The sequence below is a fragment of the Wolffia australiana genome, chromosome 14, assembly GCF_029677425.1.
Source record: "Wolffia australiana isolate 7733 chromosome 14, ASM2967742v1".
NCBI classification, from domain to species: Eukaryota; Viridiplantae; Streptophyta; class Magnoliopsida; order Alismatales; family Araceae; genus Wolffia; species Wolffia australiana.
In genome coordinates this window covers 10,525,835-10,544,093 of record NC_135848.1, presented here as the reverse complement: position 1 = coordinate 10,544,093, position 18,259 = coordinate 10,525,835, and the positions used below count along the sequence as shown (strand labels likewise).

At 33.4% G+C, this 18,259-nt stretch overlaps 1 protein-coding gene across 2 annotated transcripts; it reads left to right on the top strand.

Moving 5' to 3' along the window:
• The first annotated feature begins 7,178 nt into the window (after positions 1-7,178).
• LOC144712270 (Pyridoxamine 5'-phosphate oxidase family protein) lies at positions 7,179-9,810 on the top strand. Of its 2 annotated transcripts, XM_078586498.1 has the most exons (8): positions 7,179-7,314; positions 7,840-7,975; positions 8,049-8,098; positions 8,513-8,570; positions 8,652-8,684; positions 9,045-9,140; positions 9,317-9,484; positions 9,573-9,810. In XM_078586498.1, exons 2-8 carry the CDS (start codon positions 7,877-7,879, stop codon positions 9,672-9,674), a joined length of 606 nt encoding a protein of 201 aa, XP_078442624.1. In that variant the 5' UTR covers positions 7,179-7,314; positions 7,840-7,876; the 3' UTR covers positions 9,675-9,810. The 2 variants fall into 2 exon arrangements, with proteins under 2 accessions (XP_078442624.1, XP_078442625.1); XM_078586499.1 differs by lacking the exons at positions 8,513-8,570; positions 8,652-8,684 and having other exon boundaries at positions 9,322-9,484.
• Positions 9,811-18,259: the final 8,449 nt, after the last annotated feature.

Below are 18,259 nucleotides of genomic sequence, written 5' to 3'. Positions count from 1 at the left end.
TTAATCTTTTAATTTACATTTTATTTTAACATGAATTTTTTGTCCAAAGTTACCTTTGAAAGTTCTATTTTAAATTAAAATTAATTTAAAATCTTAAAGTGTATTAAAATTTGTTCAAAAATAATTATTTTAATTGAAATTTTATTGTTTAGAAAAAATGTAATGACATGCTATTTTATAATATAAATCAATAATTTAACATAAAATGCATGAATTTTCACACGTAAACATACGTAAATTGTGTATTATCAACAAATAATAATAACTGGGATGGAAGAGGTTTAACATGTTGGGGATGATGTGGATACATCAAGATGCTGCCTACTCGAGCAACTCAAAATATCTCACTTGGAGAACATAAAAATCATGGATCTTTTATCTTTGGAAAGTTGATTTTATCATCACTGTTTAAAGTTCCAATATGATTATGCTTTCTTCTTCCATTGTGCATTGTTACAAGTTTCATGTCATGCACAGCCATAGGACCCATAATTTTTTGGTTCTATCATTGTTTTAAGATCCATTTTCAATTCAATCATTCAATGTGTAATTGAGTTTCAGATTGAATAGATCGAGGCCACATAATCATAGCATTAACAAAGTCAAAAACATATAAAATTTGGAACAATAAGAGAAATGACATCAATTGGTCCACACCTTGTATTTTTCAAAATCCTCTCCTTTTAAGCCATTAATAAAAAGTTAGAAAACCATTGTTGGTCATGAAATAGGCTAAGACATCTGATTAACATACTACTTAGCCCCTCTAAAAGTCAGAAGTGCTTCTTTTCTAAAATGAGTAGTTCAAAAATGATTTGTATGTGCGCCATCAAACCACCATGTCCTAATGGAATTAAGGTGGTAGGAAAGAACATACCTGGTGGGGGACAGTACACTCTACTCAGTCTGCCATGTCAATGGTAACATGGTAACGTGCGTGTGCAGGTCAACTAGTTATCTCAAGTGATATGGTTAGAGATGGTCTTGAATGATAGAAAACAACCCCCCTTAGGAATTCCATTTATCTTTGAACATAAGAGTGTGTAGAGAAGTTAGGCTCTTAGAGCAGATCATGAACATGTTTTAAATGATGCAAAGTTTGATTTTATAAAATATGTGTATGAGGACATCTGTTGCAAGTTGTTCCACTGTGAATGATTGGCATCAGCCAATCGTAGTGCCCAGCCAATGATTCTTGTGATTTCTTTCATAAGAATATGTTATTAATACATTAAACCTAACCTAGGTCACAACCAATAAAAAAATACTTTAGACACAGTCCTCTCTAGTGGTTAGGGGTGGGCATACATTTAAAAACATTCGAATTGAATTTTCATCTTACTTTGGAAGAAGGGTTTGAAACTACAGATTTAATGGGAATGATATGATGTAGAATATTTCCATGATATTTCATGGTTTGTTAAAAGATTGGGCCATGTAATATTAATTTTGAAAGATTGAATACTTTATTTTATTTTTTTCTTTGTATCTCTTTCTTTTAACTCTGAGGGGCATACATTTATACTTCACCGCTGCCTAGACTGGTTACAAAATGATGGGTATATCTTGGGGGCAAGAGCTGTCATTTCAATACACTAGGTCTACATATCATACATTTTGTTGCATCCTTTTCTAACCTTACAAACCAAGTTAAGACATGATTCTTACTGTACAAAAACATTTAGGCTATCAGATTTTAACACTATAGTTCCTCGTGATTTATTACTTCATTAACCTTGAGAACATGGTCCATGAAGGTGGGCATTGGCATGGGACTTAAAAGAATATTTGTATTATATATCATGAATGCAAATGTAAAATAGAATCTGATTATATTTATTTGAGAAATGAATATGTCTTAAACTTTATTTAAAATTTGGAATTCAGAAATGCCAAAAACTGTGCCCATTACTAGTCCGTCACCAAAAGAAAAAAGATAATGTATCCATGACTAATCGCTTGCCAATAATATGCACTCATGTTAAAGCAATATTTATCATTTAAAATATGACTTTCATATGAGAAAAAATATTATTATTATATATTTTTACAATGAAAATGTTCAAAATAGTTTTATCATGGGTTCTATGCACAACTTTAGAAAATTGAGTACTTACTAATGCATGTTGTATAAAAATCCAGAATAACTACTAAGTGATGGGCACAAAATATATATCCAGTGAAGAGGATGTACTATGAGTTTGATTTTTTTAAATTTCCTTGTTATCAATGTATATATTCATCAGGGAAATGCCACCTTAACATATTGTTGTAGATAAGGATTAACAACTGTACATAATGAGGGAAAATACACACAACAAGCCTGCTCATTATCAAACCAACTTGCCCAGTGCCCTTAACTCAGGGATCAAACACTTCGGGTGGATAACGATAAACCCAAAACGTGTCGTATAATTATACATATTTTAAAATCATTTTGGGATGATTTCATGTGTGGTTTATCCAATTTTATAAGATTTTGCATCACATGCACTAAATAGAGAAAGTTGTAAAATAATGCATTTTTTCTGTCATTTTCATGCATGTCCTACAAATCTAAATATTTCCTAGTGAAATATGTTCAAGACATTATAATTTTCTAATGCTCAATTTAGTATGTATATATGTTTTTGAAGGAAAGAAAACAGAGTTTCAGAAATAAATTAAAGTAAGAAATAGAAGAAAGGAAATGAAGAGAAAAAAGGAAAGATATATAATTCTTAAAATTTAAAAGAAAGGATTGTAAAGAAAATGGAGTTGCCGAAATAAATTAAATTAAGAAATAGAAGAAAGGAAATGAAGAAAAAAAATATATAATTCTTAAAATTTAAAATAAATAAATAAAATTAAGAAAAAGAAGAAAGGAAATGAAGAAAAAAAAGAAAAGATATATAATTCTTAAAATTTAAAAGAAAGGATTAGAAAAAAAACGGAGGTGCAGAAATAAGTTAAAGTAAGAAATAGAAGAGAGGAAATAAAGAAAAAAAGAAAATCTATATAATTCTTAAAATTTAAAAGAAAGGATTGGAAAGAAAATGGAGTTGTAGAAATAAATTGAAGTAAGAAATAGAAGAGAAGAAATGAAGAAAAAAAATAAAAGTTACATAATTCTTAAAATTTAAAAGAAAGGATTGGAAAGAAAACGGAGTTGTAGAAATAAATTAAATTAAGAAATAGAAGAGAATAAATGAAGAAAAAAAAGAAAAGATATATAATTCTTAAAATTTAAAAGAAAGGATTGGAAAGAAAAGGTAGTTGTAGAAATAAATTGAAGTAAGAAATAGAAGAAAGGAAATGAATAAAAAAAGAAAAGATATATAATTCTTAAAATTTAAAAGAAATAAGTTAAAGTAAGAAATAGAAGAAAGGAAATAAAGAAAAAGAAAAGAAAAGATATATAATTATGAAATTTTAAAAGAAATAAGTTAAGGTAAGAAATAGAAGAAAGGAAATGAAGAAAAAAAAGAAAAGGATTATCGACAGAGACAAGGAGCTGCCAGCGCCCAAGCCAGCCATTGTTGGCATGCACTCAATTATAACAAGATGTGTGGGGCGGCGCACCCCCGGTTGATCGGTCGATGCCCAGGACTAAGCACGCGAATTACAGTGTCCAAGAAAGAGGTCTGTCAATCGATTTCATAATTAAAATTTTGCCGGCGTTTATATAGTGCATATAATGTTATAAACTTTTCAAATGGGATTTTGATCACACAGTCTTTCAGCAGGCCGGGCCGACGAATTACAAAAGGAATTGCGGCCCAATGGGTTGCGATCTGATTAAATGATAAAACAAAAAAAATGATCAGGTTTCAAGCTGACCCGGTCCGAAGCCCGTATTATTTCAGGCCTTTTTAAATAAGAGGATGAGATCTTAGCCGTCCGATCTTCTCAAGGAAGATCAGAAGGCGAGATCAGCCTCTTGTTATCTAAATATTTTGTTTTAGATTTCTCAGGGTTCTGATTGGCTGTGATTGCTGACGCGGATCGCGGGACCCCTCGGCGGCGAATCAGAGACGGCAACATGAACGGAACGCTGATGGAGCTCGCTGACAGGGCAGGAGACGGGGTACACCATCTAAATCGGGTCCATGGCTGAGATTTAATCGCAGCCGACGGTCCCAAATGAGGCTCATCAAATGGCCAGGGGCAGTTCGGTCCAATGCCACCCCTGGCCGTCGACGAGACCGTCCGGACGGCAGTTGATGGCCGGGGGGGGGGGACCGCCAGGCCATCCAACGGCCTGGGAAGACCCCAAAGGCCGTCCCCCTCCATCGGAAGGCCTGGGAGGTCCCTCCCAAGCCATTAAAAGGGGGTCGAGAGCCACCAATTCTAGCATCTTTCAACCATTGCCCACACGGCTGCGGAGATCCCATCCGGCAGTTTGCTTGTCGGCGCCGCCACCTTTGCTCGTCGAATCAGGGCAATTCAGGTGATCTCACAGTTTTCTTCGGTTGATTTTTATATTTCATGATACTCTGAATGCATGATTTTTGTTCATGAACTGAGATCGATCTAGTTTTGTAGAGTTATGTTACCGCAACATCTCTTAGACATTTCATCGAACACTTCAAGTGTTCGATGAATATACTTCGATTACCTAAGTTTACCCCTCTCAGCTTTATAAAACATTTCAAAACATAACCTACCCCCTCTTCTGTCTTCTATTGGGTATTCTGTCGAACAACTCACGGGCATTCGACTGAAACACACTATTATAATCGATCATCTCTCATAAAATCTATAAAAATATATATAATAAAAACTTAGTATTACTTAAATACTAAATTATATATCTCTTCTTTGACGCCCTAATGGGCATTTCGTCGAACATCCCTTTGGTGTTTGACTAAATGGACCCATTGATTATGAATATTGATTATAAATAACAATATAAAAGATATAAAAATCATATAAACTATTAGTTACTCCTATTTCCATCCAATGTGTATAGTTACTCCTAAATCGAACCTTATAACTTCAGAAGTTGAGTATAAAAAATATGTAAATCATTTTTTAAAAAATAAAATTTATGCCATTTCAATTTTCTGTAGGGCATTCTGTTGCACATCTTAAGGACGTTCGACAGAACTGTCCCTTTACTCCATACTTTCAATTATAAGAGTAATTATAAAACTTATTATGATAGATATACTATCTATATAGTAAATATTATAGCTATATGAGGTAGGGTTCGCCCAACCGATATCTGTTCGATATCCGGTATCGGACAACCGATATTCGATATCCGGGAAAAAATGGGATGGTGCCGGATATCAGATATCGGGCGATATCCGTCTCTGAGGGGTAGACGGATATCGGTATCGGCTATCGGGGGGGTGAGGATGAATAGGGTATTGGATACCGGATATCGGTTTTCGATATACGGATATCGGGACCGATATCGGGATATCGATATCTGGTATCAACCGATAAAAATATCTACCTGTAAGTTTTATACACATTGGATGGTTCTGATTTATATTTAATGTCGGTTAATATATAGAGCGCAGACTTTTTTTTCCCTTCCATATGGGATAACAGGATCGAAGTTAATGTAAACTCAGAATCCCGTTATCCCACATGGAAGATATTAGAAAATTTTCTCTCTATATATTAAATGAGGCCGACAATATATTTAATATTAAAATAATATCTATATCAATTACCGCTACATTTTAAGACCCTTATATATATTATTTATTAATCTATGAGTACACTGTCCAATAAATAGAAACAACGCTTTCTATTTCCTTCCATATGGGATAAAGGGATTCCGAGTTAAACACAAAACCTGAATCCTGTTATCCCATATGGAAGAAATTAAAAATACGCGACTGTATATAGTATATGAGATGTCTGATCAATTAGAAAGCTCTTTTGTTGCTCTCGTGTCCACGTTAACCATTGCGTAATGTTTACCATTTAATAATTAATATTATTTTAATTATAATTCGATGTGGATATCAGTTTTTGATATCCGCATCCGATATCCGATATCGTCATCTGCCCCGTTGAGACGGAGAGGGATGCCGACATAGAGACGGATATCGGTATCGGATATCGGCACTATAGCAACCGATATCCAATACCGATATCCAGTATCCAGATATCGAAAAAAATGGATACCAGAAAATGCCTTTCCAGTATCCGATACAGCATCCGTCCCGATACCGGCATCTGGTACCGGTATCGGGACGGGCGAACACTAATATGAGGTACTCTCCCTAACTATAGGCGATTATATACATTTTACCCCCTCTTTACTTCTTAATATTTCTCTTTACTTATATTTACTAAGTACAATATAGTCAATAATTACTTAATGCTCTCTCTTTTCCTATCTTCTTAGTATATAAAATTAATACTCCACCCCTTCTATTATATCTGAATATATATATATATATATCTAGCTACTTATTCTTATTCTTTTCTCTTATTAAACTACTTATCTTATTAAACTAATATCCCCTCTACTTACTAATTATTTAATTCTTTGTATTATCTTTAGTATTATTACTATATCATAATAAATAACCACTCAATTATTAAATATATACCTCAAGGCCAGCCTCCGTGGAGACGACCTTACTCCATCTATACATTTGAGTAAGTTCTATATTTTATCAAATTTATTTGATTGTAGGCAAAGTAAATTTACAACGACATTTAAAATTAACACAACAATTTGCCTCCATCAGATAACCTTACCAACTTAAAGAAAAACAGAAACTTACAAATATTTGGCGGAAATCTTCTCTTTTAGAGTTTCTTTCAAGTGGAGTAAAATTCAATAGGTAAACTTTTTTAAAAAATGGCATGAGCGAGCATCAACTTATTGAACTCAATTGAGACCTACTCAACAATTCAAAATCCTTTTTAAAATGTTTGAGCGTTTACCAAATTGCCTATTCAAGCTTTTGTACACAGCCCACCGATATTCTCTTTTGTTTGCATGAAAGAAATATTCACTTTTCAAATTTCAGGCTTGCTTATCCATATTTCGTTAAATTAACCCAATTTTGTTGAATTTATGTGTGATATTTGCATTTATTGTCTAATAAAATTCCGAACAATGAGTTTCTGAATTTTCGAGATAAAATCTCCTCGCTATTTCTTTTTCTTATTTTTTTCCTCGAATTTCCTTATTCACAGTCGACATACCTGTACAGCGGTCAATGACCCCCCTCTCTCTCTCTCTCTCTATTTCTCTCTCTCTCTTACCTCTCTATTTCTCTCTCTCTCTCTCTTACCTCTTTATTTCTCCTCCTCTCCTTCTCTCGCCCAAGGGGGTGAACTGCTTGCGGCTTTCACAAGGTGCTTAATTTCGTTTAATTGATGGTGTTTTTTTTTCTCTTGAGTTTCATCGAATGATTTGCATTCACCCACTGTTGTCTCGACTTTCGAATTGGGGGTTCTGCGTTAAAATTCCTTTTTCCAAACTGCGGATTGGTTTATCTCCTACTGCAAGGTTTGTCTAGATATCGAATAATCTTAAAAATTTCCCAATTTTGAAGGTATATAGATCGATTAATCTTCATTATCATCCGCCAAGCTTACTGACATCTTCTCCAACCTCCTGATGAGGCCAATTTTCAATTTCCCATCTAAGACATTAGAATCTGAATAATAAATAGATGTGATTCGTGAAGTTAATTGTTTTACACATGACTTATTACATGATGACTATGGATGCAACTTTCAAGGAAAGTATTGTTTACATTTTACAGGGGGAAAAGATAAATAATGTATCATCTAATATCTTGTACTGGCATAATAGGTAGATTTTTTGTGATTTTCCCTGGTATTAATGGTTATTATTTCATGTAAATCGGATTTTAGCTATCGAAGAGGTGGATCTTGGCTGAAGGTGGAGAACATGTCGTTGACCCCATCAATGGCAGCACCTTGGAAGCAACTTATCCTTTCGGCGTTGGAGACAAATGCGCATCTCAAACACAACCGCTTCATTCAGCTTGTAATTCATTGCATTATGTGGATTTAATAAATATAGGAATGTCCTCATTTGCTTTTCTTTTATTTGCATTCAGGCAACAGTCACCCCCAACGGCCAGCCATCAAATCGCACCGTGGTTTTTAGGTCAGCCATTTTTTTGTATCTCTCCTCCTTTTTCATTTTTTTCCCTTCTGCATTTTAAAACCTTCTTGATTTCTTCAAGCAATCTTTAGATAGAATTAGGTCTTTAATTTGTTCATAGTTGTTAGGTAAAGATTCCATCCTTAATCTGTTTCCCAATCCTCCTCAACCATTTCATTTAGGTCAATAACTCAACCCTATAACTCCTACATTCCATCTCATCCTCCAGTCCAATTTTTCTAATGTCTTATTCACTCTCCTTATGCATTGACCAATATTTTGAAGAAATAGCTCCCACGGGGATGTCCCTTTCTCTCTTCAGTAGAGATGAAGTAATTGATGTAGATTAAATAATTTTTAATTAAATTTAAGTGAAATAATGACTTTCAAAACGCAATTTCTGTAATTCTTGTACAGAGGCTTCTTCCCAGAAAGTGATAAGATCCAAATCAACACTGATTGGCGCAGTAGTAAGGTCTTCTCAAAGACCCGGGTGCAAGTTGATCACTAAACTTTATGATTCAAATCACTTAATTTTCTGATATTCTTTCGCCAGATTGAAGATCTGAAGAACTGCCCCTTTGGAGAGGTGATTCACCAATCCAAGATCTCTTTCCCAATTAGCATCTTTAGCTCATTGCATGTTGCTAGCGCACCCAGATGTGTCTTTCTAATATTCGTAATCAATCATTTTTTTTCGGATCATTCAACCGATCAGGTTGGACCAATCAGATAACGATCTGGACAGATCGCTAATAGGTTTCTGGCATCAATTCGACCAAAGAATTGATACTCTGTCAGATTGGATCGATCCAACCATGATCCAGTTTCAATCATCGAGCTCTACCTCTCTCTCACTGTTACTCTATCACTGATCGAGACAATGAAAGGTATGTGAAAAAATTAGAGATACATGCCATGGTTAAAGTATTTTTTTCACTAATCACAGATCTGTTGGTACTTCACCGATTCATGGGAGCAATTCCGTCTTAGTGGGAGGATTGACATCATTGATGCATCATATCCTGATCCCGCAAAGTTACAGGTCATCCCTTAATTGGTGTCTTTCGATTTTTTAATTCACACACTTTATAATTTTTTTTTACGAATTGGCATTGAAACTTACTGAAGAGAAAAGTGATCCTTATGAGATTCCAACTTTCACAGAAGAAAAGTGATTCCTTAACGATTATAATAACTTGCCCACTATGACTTGTGCAGCTCAGGGAAAAAGCATGGTTTTCAAGCTCGCTGAACTCAAGATTACAGTACTTAGTACCTCACCCTGGCCTTCCCCGCATAGTAGACGAACCTGAGGAGGGTGTTGACCTTGACCCACTTAAAGGCCCAGTCAACGCTTTCTGTGTCCTAGAGTTTGATCCAGAAAAGGCAGGATATTTTTTCACATTCTGGTCAACTCAGCTTCGAGTTGGTTCTTTCACTTTTTTTGACTGGCTTAACTTTATTTTTAGTACAGGTTGATTACTTGAACCTGAAAACAAATGAAAGGTTGGTGTATAAATCCGAAAAAATTGGGGATAGAATGAGGCACTGGGTGATCCAAGAAGTCAACCCTTGATGAAACACCAGAAGGTTAATCCAAACTGAACATTCTTCAGTTGAAAAGATCTGGTCTCGGTTTATTGTCTGGATTCTGATGATGAGTCATTTTCAGTGAATGACTGTGTTCAAATGGAACAAGTTTTTTGATTGTATTTGTGTTGCGTTCCTATTTAAAAAAATATCGATTTTAGATGAGAAAATAATTATGTTTTATGGTTTTCTTAAGAGCAATGTGAATGAGAACATGATGTCATGTATATCTTCTGAACTTCCTTACATTTGTATGAAGACTTATCAGTCATGTTTGGTCCTAGACTTTCAGTGGGGAAGAACTGTAAAGAATTAGAGTTATTGAAACTAGCATATCGGAAGATCAATCAGCCGAAAAAATCGTGTTTTTCTTCAAATCGACTGAGATATATGTGTCAAGCATTGTAGTTATTTTCGACCATACCGAGAAAATTAAAGTTCAGTGATGGCAAACAGGGTCAAAGAATAAATCTAAAGATCAATACAAAGTTGAATGGATTGTATTGGTGTCTCCAATATCTTGGTGGTTTTAAAGATACTGAAAAGACATAAATGGGATCTTATGATGATAAACAATTTCATCCACTTACGAAAGATTCAAAACATTTTTTTGATTCATTCTGCGCAGGCCCATGATAGTGTTATTTCTTTGTGAAGATTATAATTGTCGTCCTCTTGAAGGTTAACACGTTTAAATAATATGTCATGTTGTCCTTTTTTCAGGACTTAATTTTTCCTCAATTATTTTATAAATGGTATCTCGTTTCTCTCAATATTGGGGTGAATATTATGTAAATAGTGTTCATTTATCCGCACTCTTATATGTACATCAAAATCGACGAGGAGAAGAGGGAGCTCTGACGAGGAGAGAGAAAGAGAGGCGCCGATTAGGGTGAACTGTTTTCCCTATTGATTAGACGTCCCCATACACGATGGGGACTTTATAATGTTTAACATGGTAGTGGGTTGGGTCCACTAATATAGGAATAGAGGAGAGATAGAGAGAGAGAGAAGGCCCACTATCTTCTACAATTAGAAGACATATTCATCTAAATGTCATAAATTATGGAGATATTTATATGGTAACATTAACTTGGTTTTGACATTGTAGACCTATTTGATATGCACACAAGGTATGCGCCACGTGTGTCCCATATTTAATCATTCATATGAAGGGAGATCTTGCCTATAGTCTTTTTACTGGACAAATAGTATCCCATTGTTTGAAATATAAGTCATATTTATATGTTTATGACTTTCAATCTTTAATTGCCCCGGAGCTCTCCTTACCTGTTGTTAATTGGAATTTGTGACGCTGCCTGTCGGCAAGCGTGTCTCTTTTGCTGCAGTAGTAAAATAGTGATACAAAGCATCTAATAACAGGGATTCCTCAACATGGCCACCTGGCGCACAATTAAAAGCATTGAGTTTTACCTTCCATTAACTTTCGAAGAATTGAGAGCGAAAATAGAAATGTAATTTTACAAACTACATTTTCAGACACCAGACATAGAAAAGGTAATTATCATGTAAAGATGAGAACCTTTAGAGAAGTTATGAAAATTCAATGACTAGAAACTGACCCATTTTGTGATACTTGCACACAGTCGAGGAAGTAATCATAATTGGATGAATTGGGTTTAGATGGCATGCTTACAAAGAGAAGATTCCAAAGATGTCAAAATCATGCAAAGGGGATGTTTGAGTATTGAGACATTGCGACCAAAAGCAAGCGTCCCAAGAATTGGTACTCGCATGCGGATGCAGTTGTCAAATGAGTTGCGGGACCATACAGCTATGTAATTGCACTTATTACATCAATGGAACCAGGGCTTGAAAATGAATCTATTAGGCACCAAAAAATATCCTTAGATGAAGTCAGTGCAATAAATCACATTGAATTTGAGAAAAGTGGTGATGATTCATTCAAATTTCTTTAAATTTCAAATCCAATTGTAAAATCATATCATTTTAAATCGAATGAAACAAACAATACATCTTTCCAGTCTGTAAATCCCAACAATTACGCCTTGAATCAAGTTCAAAGGTTGTTAATAACCTCGGTCTTCACTTTTTGTGCCTTTCACCGTGTTACAAATGATTCTCCCTCTTTTGAGGGATTGATGAGACTTCTGCACCAAGATGAGCATCACTAAGTCAAAAAGCCAAGTAACTCTATTTCTGGCCAATTAAATCTAACTAGACGTGTGATTGAAATAGAATTTCTAAGGTACATATGGTGTAGAGAGAGAAAAAAGCTTAAGTAAACTCATATGAATGTGAGAGATATTGGATATCCATTATTTAAATGAAATTGGACAATCGAGATGATGTCATATGGCGCCATGGGAGTGGCCATGTTTTCACATCATGGGATCTATAGTGTGTCTCTGCAAACAACCCATGATCGTGATGTCTCTCAATCTTCCATGAGTACCTGCACAAACATTTCAAATATTAATCTCATATGGAAAGATTTTGCGTTTTAGATGGATTAAATAGAAGCCATAGTGAAAACGTGCATGAAATAATGAATATTCATAAGACCATTGTGTGCAGCCTATGAGCCATCATTGCACCACATAGGTGCTGCAAATGGACCTGCGCTGTAATGTTGGCTTTTGGCACACTACCAGTTGTTGGCACAACCACATCAGCCGCTGCTGAGGGGCCATGCCTATGATTTCTATTTTTTAGGCCTCCTTAATTCATGAATTTTTTTTTAAATCTAGAAAAGTAATTAAACATTCAAATTTTAGATCATTTAATTTGTAATGTCATTTTAAATTAAAATTTTTCCATTGGTTTCTAAATTTTATATTTTTTTAAAGCATGCTTATTGAAATAAATTATTGCAAAAATTGTTCTCTTTTAAGGAATTACTAGTTTGGCTTAAAAGACAAACTAGGTCAACCTGGAATGCTGACTTTGATTCCTCTCATCTTTTTCTTATTTAGCTTCCTTGTTTATCTATCAAAGTTTTGAATGAGCTAAACTCAATATTTTAAATGATTTGATCTTGAAAAATGTCCAACATAAATAAGGTATATCATTAAGCATACACTAATGTAAAATTAAGACAGTGGAATGACATTGTAATGGTGTAAATATCATAAAATAATGGTAAAATGAATTATGGTCATAATGATTAGGCATTAAATGTAGTAAATGATAATTAAATGAATGTAAAACTTACATCTCATCAGCAGACACATGATTATATTATCAAAAATTTTGAGAAGGATTTTATGTCTTCAATTTTTCCTATACCTTCTGGTGCATTCTGCTCATTTTTCTATTATTGGGGGTAAGGTAGCTAAGTATTATTTATCCATCCAATTATAACTTACCTACCCTTACTCACTATTTTGAGCCATATTATAACTCAAAAATTAGGGGTAAAATTATGTCATTGTGAAATTGAGTTTAATCAATAATATTTATAAAGCTTTATTCATAAAATAATTTGATTAGGGACTGATGTGCAAGGTTTGTCTCCACAAGGAACATATCTTAAGTAAATAGCTCCCTTAAAGGGTGAATTTAGACGATGAGAAGTGATGCATGTATGTAAGAAATAGCGGTAGGAGGAGGGTAGTGTTTCAGAGTATGAGATAAATCCTATTTGAGAAGAATTAGACAAGAAATAGAAAAATGGTGGTCGTGATCAAGTGAGTGGAAAATACAACATAGGAGGAAGGAAGATGTTAAGTGAAGACACAGAGACTAGATTAGAGCCAATGATAAGACGTATCTGATTTAGGCTTTACTAACTTAAGGTTTTCTACAAATATTGGGAGATCAATTTATAGATCCAACCATATGGATGGATAGAAGACATAAATATAAATTTTCAGATCAATTGGATTTATGAATCGTCAAATATCAAGCCTGAAAGTTGAACGATTCCTAGTTGTTGATTTAATCAAAAGATTTCTCTCTCTTCATCATCGTTAATGCCGTCATGTCATTCTGTTAGGGTTTTGTCTCACTGTGGCATTTAGTGCAATGATTGGCCCAGATCAATCCTCATCATCAAGTATGACCAGAACCTGTCATGCCGTATGTTGTGTTTTGTAAAAAAGACAAAAAGGAAGAATAACAATATTTCCAAATAATAGAATTTAAATATAAGAGGACATGCGACGTGGTGGCCTGTCTCCACAAGCTAAGTTAGCATCCTTCATCTTTATTTTCAATCACAAAATGACATATCAGTGCCACATGTCTGTTACACATTATCGGGCACCGCAACTTTTGACCAGTCAAAAGTTTGAGAATTAATGTTTTAAATTTGTATTCATCTCTGTCCTTGCAAAAAAATACCTTTTCTATTGTGACACTTCACCCTTATGATTAGGATAATAAGAGCAAGAAACATTTAAAATTCATATGAAATTAAATATAAGCTCAAAAAATACAAATAAATATACATTTTGGCTTCCAAAATTCATATATATATTTACAAATATAATGTCAAAAATTCAGGAAAATTATATTCCAACTCAAAAAGTTATGTTCTTTCAGTATTTTAAGTCATAAAATTCATTAAAAATACTTAGAAATTCATAAAATTCAAAATATCATTCTAAAATTAAATTGAATCATTTTAGGCTTGATAACAGGCATATATAACCAATGTAATGCAAATAATATGAAAATATCATTATGATAACCTAAAAATATTGTGTGTTATCACCATCCACCATTCTCTTCTTTCTGTATACAATTTCTAAGGAGCCTCAACACTGCTGTTTCATGATACATATCTGATATTATGTCTTTGAACAAGAGGAGAAGAGTGGCCGTCGTTTCTTTCAGGTAGGAAGAAGCCAAATGGAAAATCTCACATTCTAAGTAGTCACCACATGAAAGAGATTGATCTATGTTGAACTAAGAGGGGGTGAATTAGTTCCACTTCCTTTTATTTATATAGATTCCTTGTTTAAATCTCTCTTACTTCACTCAAAGGACAATAAATATTTACCTTGCTTCGGGGCACTAATGTGCCCTTACTGCAGCCGCGCCTCGCCTGAGGAGTCGCCCTGACTACACTAATCACTTTGGCAAATGCAAAGTGAAAAAAAAACTGTTCGCGATGTACAATCGCTGGCACTAATCTCGAGTAATCACACACTAAAACACTTGCTTGGTGCCGACGTCTCCCTCGACCTCAATCGAGTGCCTTCTCAGCTTCCAGCTGTGTTATGAGCCTCCCCATCAGTCCACTCTGTGCTGACAAAGTCCTCACGTCTCTGGCCTCCTTCCCGTGTCCAAGTGGATGTGATCTTCCTCCCTTTAGTGCACTTCCCTGAAAGACAATATGATGACAATATCTTTGTTGACCTTAGGTCAACTTTTCTCCTAACCCTAGTTTTCTTCTGAATTCTATTTTCCCACTTTCAAGTCACAAACAGTGTATCAAATTTCAATCAATGTCAACTACCAATAGATATAATCAAATGCAGTAAAAATCTAAAATAATATCAACTGGTAATAAATCTGCTCAATTGTGATAAGATAGTCCGATGAGATCAATTGATGTTTACTAATGTCAGAAATATTCAAAATAGACAATCAAATCAATCAAAATTAAAAGATCAATTGTCTTAACTCAAATCAAATGTGATTAACAAATATCAATTCAAATAAAGCAATTATAGTAAATCTGATTGAATGTGATTTAGCAGATATCAAACTAAATCAAACAATTCAACTGTGTAAATCCTGATCGAATGTGATTTAGGAATTATCAATTCAAATCAAACAGTTATATCAATTCTTATCCAACGTAATTAGATGATATCAATTTAAATCAAACACTTGTATCGAATCTGATCAAATGTAATAAAGATATATCAATTCAAATCAAACAGTTATATCAATTCTGATCAAATATATATAGGAGATATCAAATGTATTTGAAGATCTAAATTAATATATTCAAGAAATTGATTAGGTAGTTATTTAGATTTCATGCAATCCAAAATTCAAATGTAAAAGACGAATGGATAAATTTCGAATTGAATTTTTTATATCCGAAGAACACTGATTCTCAAGAAATTTATTTTAAACCAATCAGAATTAGGGCGCCTGAAATTATTCCAATATTTGGAAATCAAATTCAAAACTGATTTGAATTAATCAATGAATTCAAATCTATTTAAAGCTGTCAATAGATTCAAAAATCAAGAAGTCAAAGAAAGTTTGTTATATGATTTCAAATAATAGCAAACTTCAAAATCGAATTGAATTTATATCAATTAATTATGTAGTAAAAGTGATTTAATCTTTAATCTATATCATTCAAGATTTCAATTAGATTTTAGATTTGATTTCACACAATCAAGAAACCGAAATTAATTTGTTATTTAGATTTCAAAAAATCCAAGATCAAAATCAAAATTTCAAATTATGAATGATTTAATTTTGATTTGAGATTCTAACTTCTGACAATCAATGAAATAGGAGCCTGAAAATTTATCAATGATTTGTTGAATCAATAAAATATGGAACAATCTAACCAGGAATTTCTTGAAGAATCAGAATTCCCAATCATGCAGATGATGAGATTCACCAGCCTTGAATTTCTTCACAGCCAGCCACAACTTTCAAGAACTAATCAGTTGAGGAGAGAGATCACAGCTTTTCCAAAGAGAGAGAGAGAGAGGGCGCTGAAAAAGTTGAAAAAACAAAACAATACAAATGGCTATTTATAGCCTTCAACCCTTATTGGGCCCAATTTCCTTTGTCTTATTGGGCTTCTACCTTAATTATAAAACTATTTTCTCTAATATACTCCATCACATATTTATCTATTTAATATATAAATGTCTATATATTACTACTATATTCAACTACTTAATTAATTTCATTTAATATCTATTATATTAAATCATCAAAATCACCATTCTCTTCTTTCTGTATACATAATTTCTAAGGAGCCTCAACACTTCTGTTTCATGATACATATCTGATATTATGTCTTTGAACAAGAGGAGAAGAGTGGTCATCGTTTCTTTCAGGTAGGAAGAAGGCAAATGGAAAATCTCACATTCAAAGTAGTCACCACATGAAAGAGATTGACCTAGATAGGAAAAAAAGGTGAGATGATCTCCTTGATTTGAATATCATACCCCACAAGAAGCAGGCTTCCCTCATCACCACCAGCTCTTTTCAGAACCAAGAGGGAGTTTATCATGTGTTCTCTAGAATATTACGCGGATAGTCATACTTAGAGGGATAATAGATACCTTTATAAAAATTCATACTGATATGAAACTACAATAAATGAAATTTCCAAAGCCCAGGAAGTACTTAAACCTAATGTTATTTGTAGAGAATGAATATCATCGATTATGATGCAGTTTTTTGTCGAATTTGCGGAACACCTTTCGGCTGATGGGCACACGTTGGAAAACAAAATTAGAGGGGCTCTTTGGCTGACCCAAGTCTCATTGGTCCTGGTATAAAGATGGACAATGAGTCTCCCTGATCTTACCTCATTACTTTTTCTCAACATCCATCTCCTAATGCTTAGGAGTAAAGTTTATATTGGTTTAATTAAAAATTTTTTTTTATTGATTTATTCAGATATCATAAATTTGAGTTTATCAAATGGTGTAGTAATCAATGAATGGTTGTCAGTGGGGACTTTTTTTGCCTCTTTATTTGATTATATTCAACTATATTTAGCTAGAATACTCTGGAATATTAAGGCACCTAATTATGATAATATATTTATCATGATTCCTTGATTTAAACATTTCTCGTCTAGAATGTGCCTAAGTTACCAATTCATTATTTACATACATAGGGAGTAGATTCACTATTATATTTTAGGTTATAATATCAATATATGTATATTTTCAGATTATATTTTTTATTATTAGTATAGTCATTTATTAGTCCATGTGATTAATATTCATGTATTCATAAGAAGACTGGTAAATATACAAATACATTTATGTATATCCCTTGATTTTATCATATAAGTTCATATATGAGCATATAAATATTTATAGACCTTTAAATATATATATTATATTTTTTATAATATGTAAATATGTCATATTTTTAATTAATTTAAAATATCAAAATTTTCATCTATTTATGGAAAATCTGCTATCAAGAGTTGAATTTATTTTTAAAGAGCTTCTAAATATGAAGATAAAAAGTGTTCTAAAAGGTAAGAGTCTTCTCCTTGGCCGATACCTTCCGTTGGGGATGAAAACCCTGATTTCTTGGGAGCCTCTTTCTCACTTGTGTTTCAGCTATCCAAAGTCTTACAAGCTTCCACACAAAGTTCTCTCCAACAACTGCACAAGATCTTGAGCTCCAAAGAGGAATCTCCAATATCTCCAAACTCAATTCAGACCCATTTATTTTTGTCATCTCGCAGATATCATCCAAAGTCTATTTCTCTATCTAATTTCCTAATTTATTTCTTTATCTCATTGTATTTGCTTCAATCATGTGTGTGTATCACTGTTAATATATAACTCCATCTGCCTTTTTTTATATCCACCTATCTTTATAGTTTGTATTCTTCATACTTCTTGCTTGATTTTT

What these genes read in the sequence shown, in the direction of transcription:
- LOC144712270 (XM_078586498.1), top strand. Translation starts at nt 7,877, where the DNA reads ATGTCGTTGACCCCATCAATGGCAGCACCTTGGAAGCAACTTATCCTT. An exon ending in CTGATTGGCGCAGTAGTAAG is followed by an intron (nt 8,571 to 8,651) that starts GTCTTCTCAAAG and finishes TTCTTTCGCCAG; the next exon opens with ATTGAAGATCTGAAGAACTG. An exon ending in AGAACTGCCCCTTTGGAGAG is followed by an intron (nt 8,685 to 9,044) that starts GTGATTCACCAA and finishes CACTAATCACAG; the next exon opens with ATCTGTTGGTACTTCACCGA.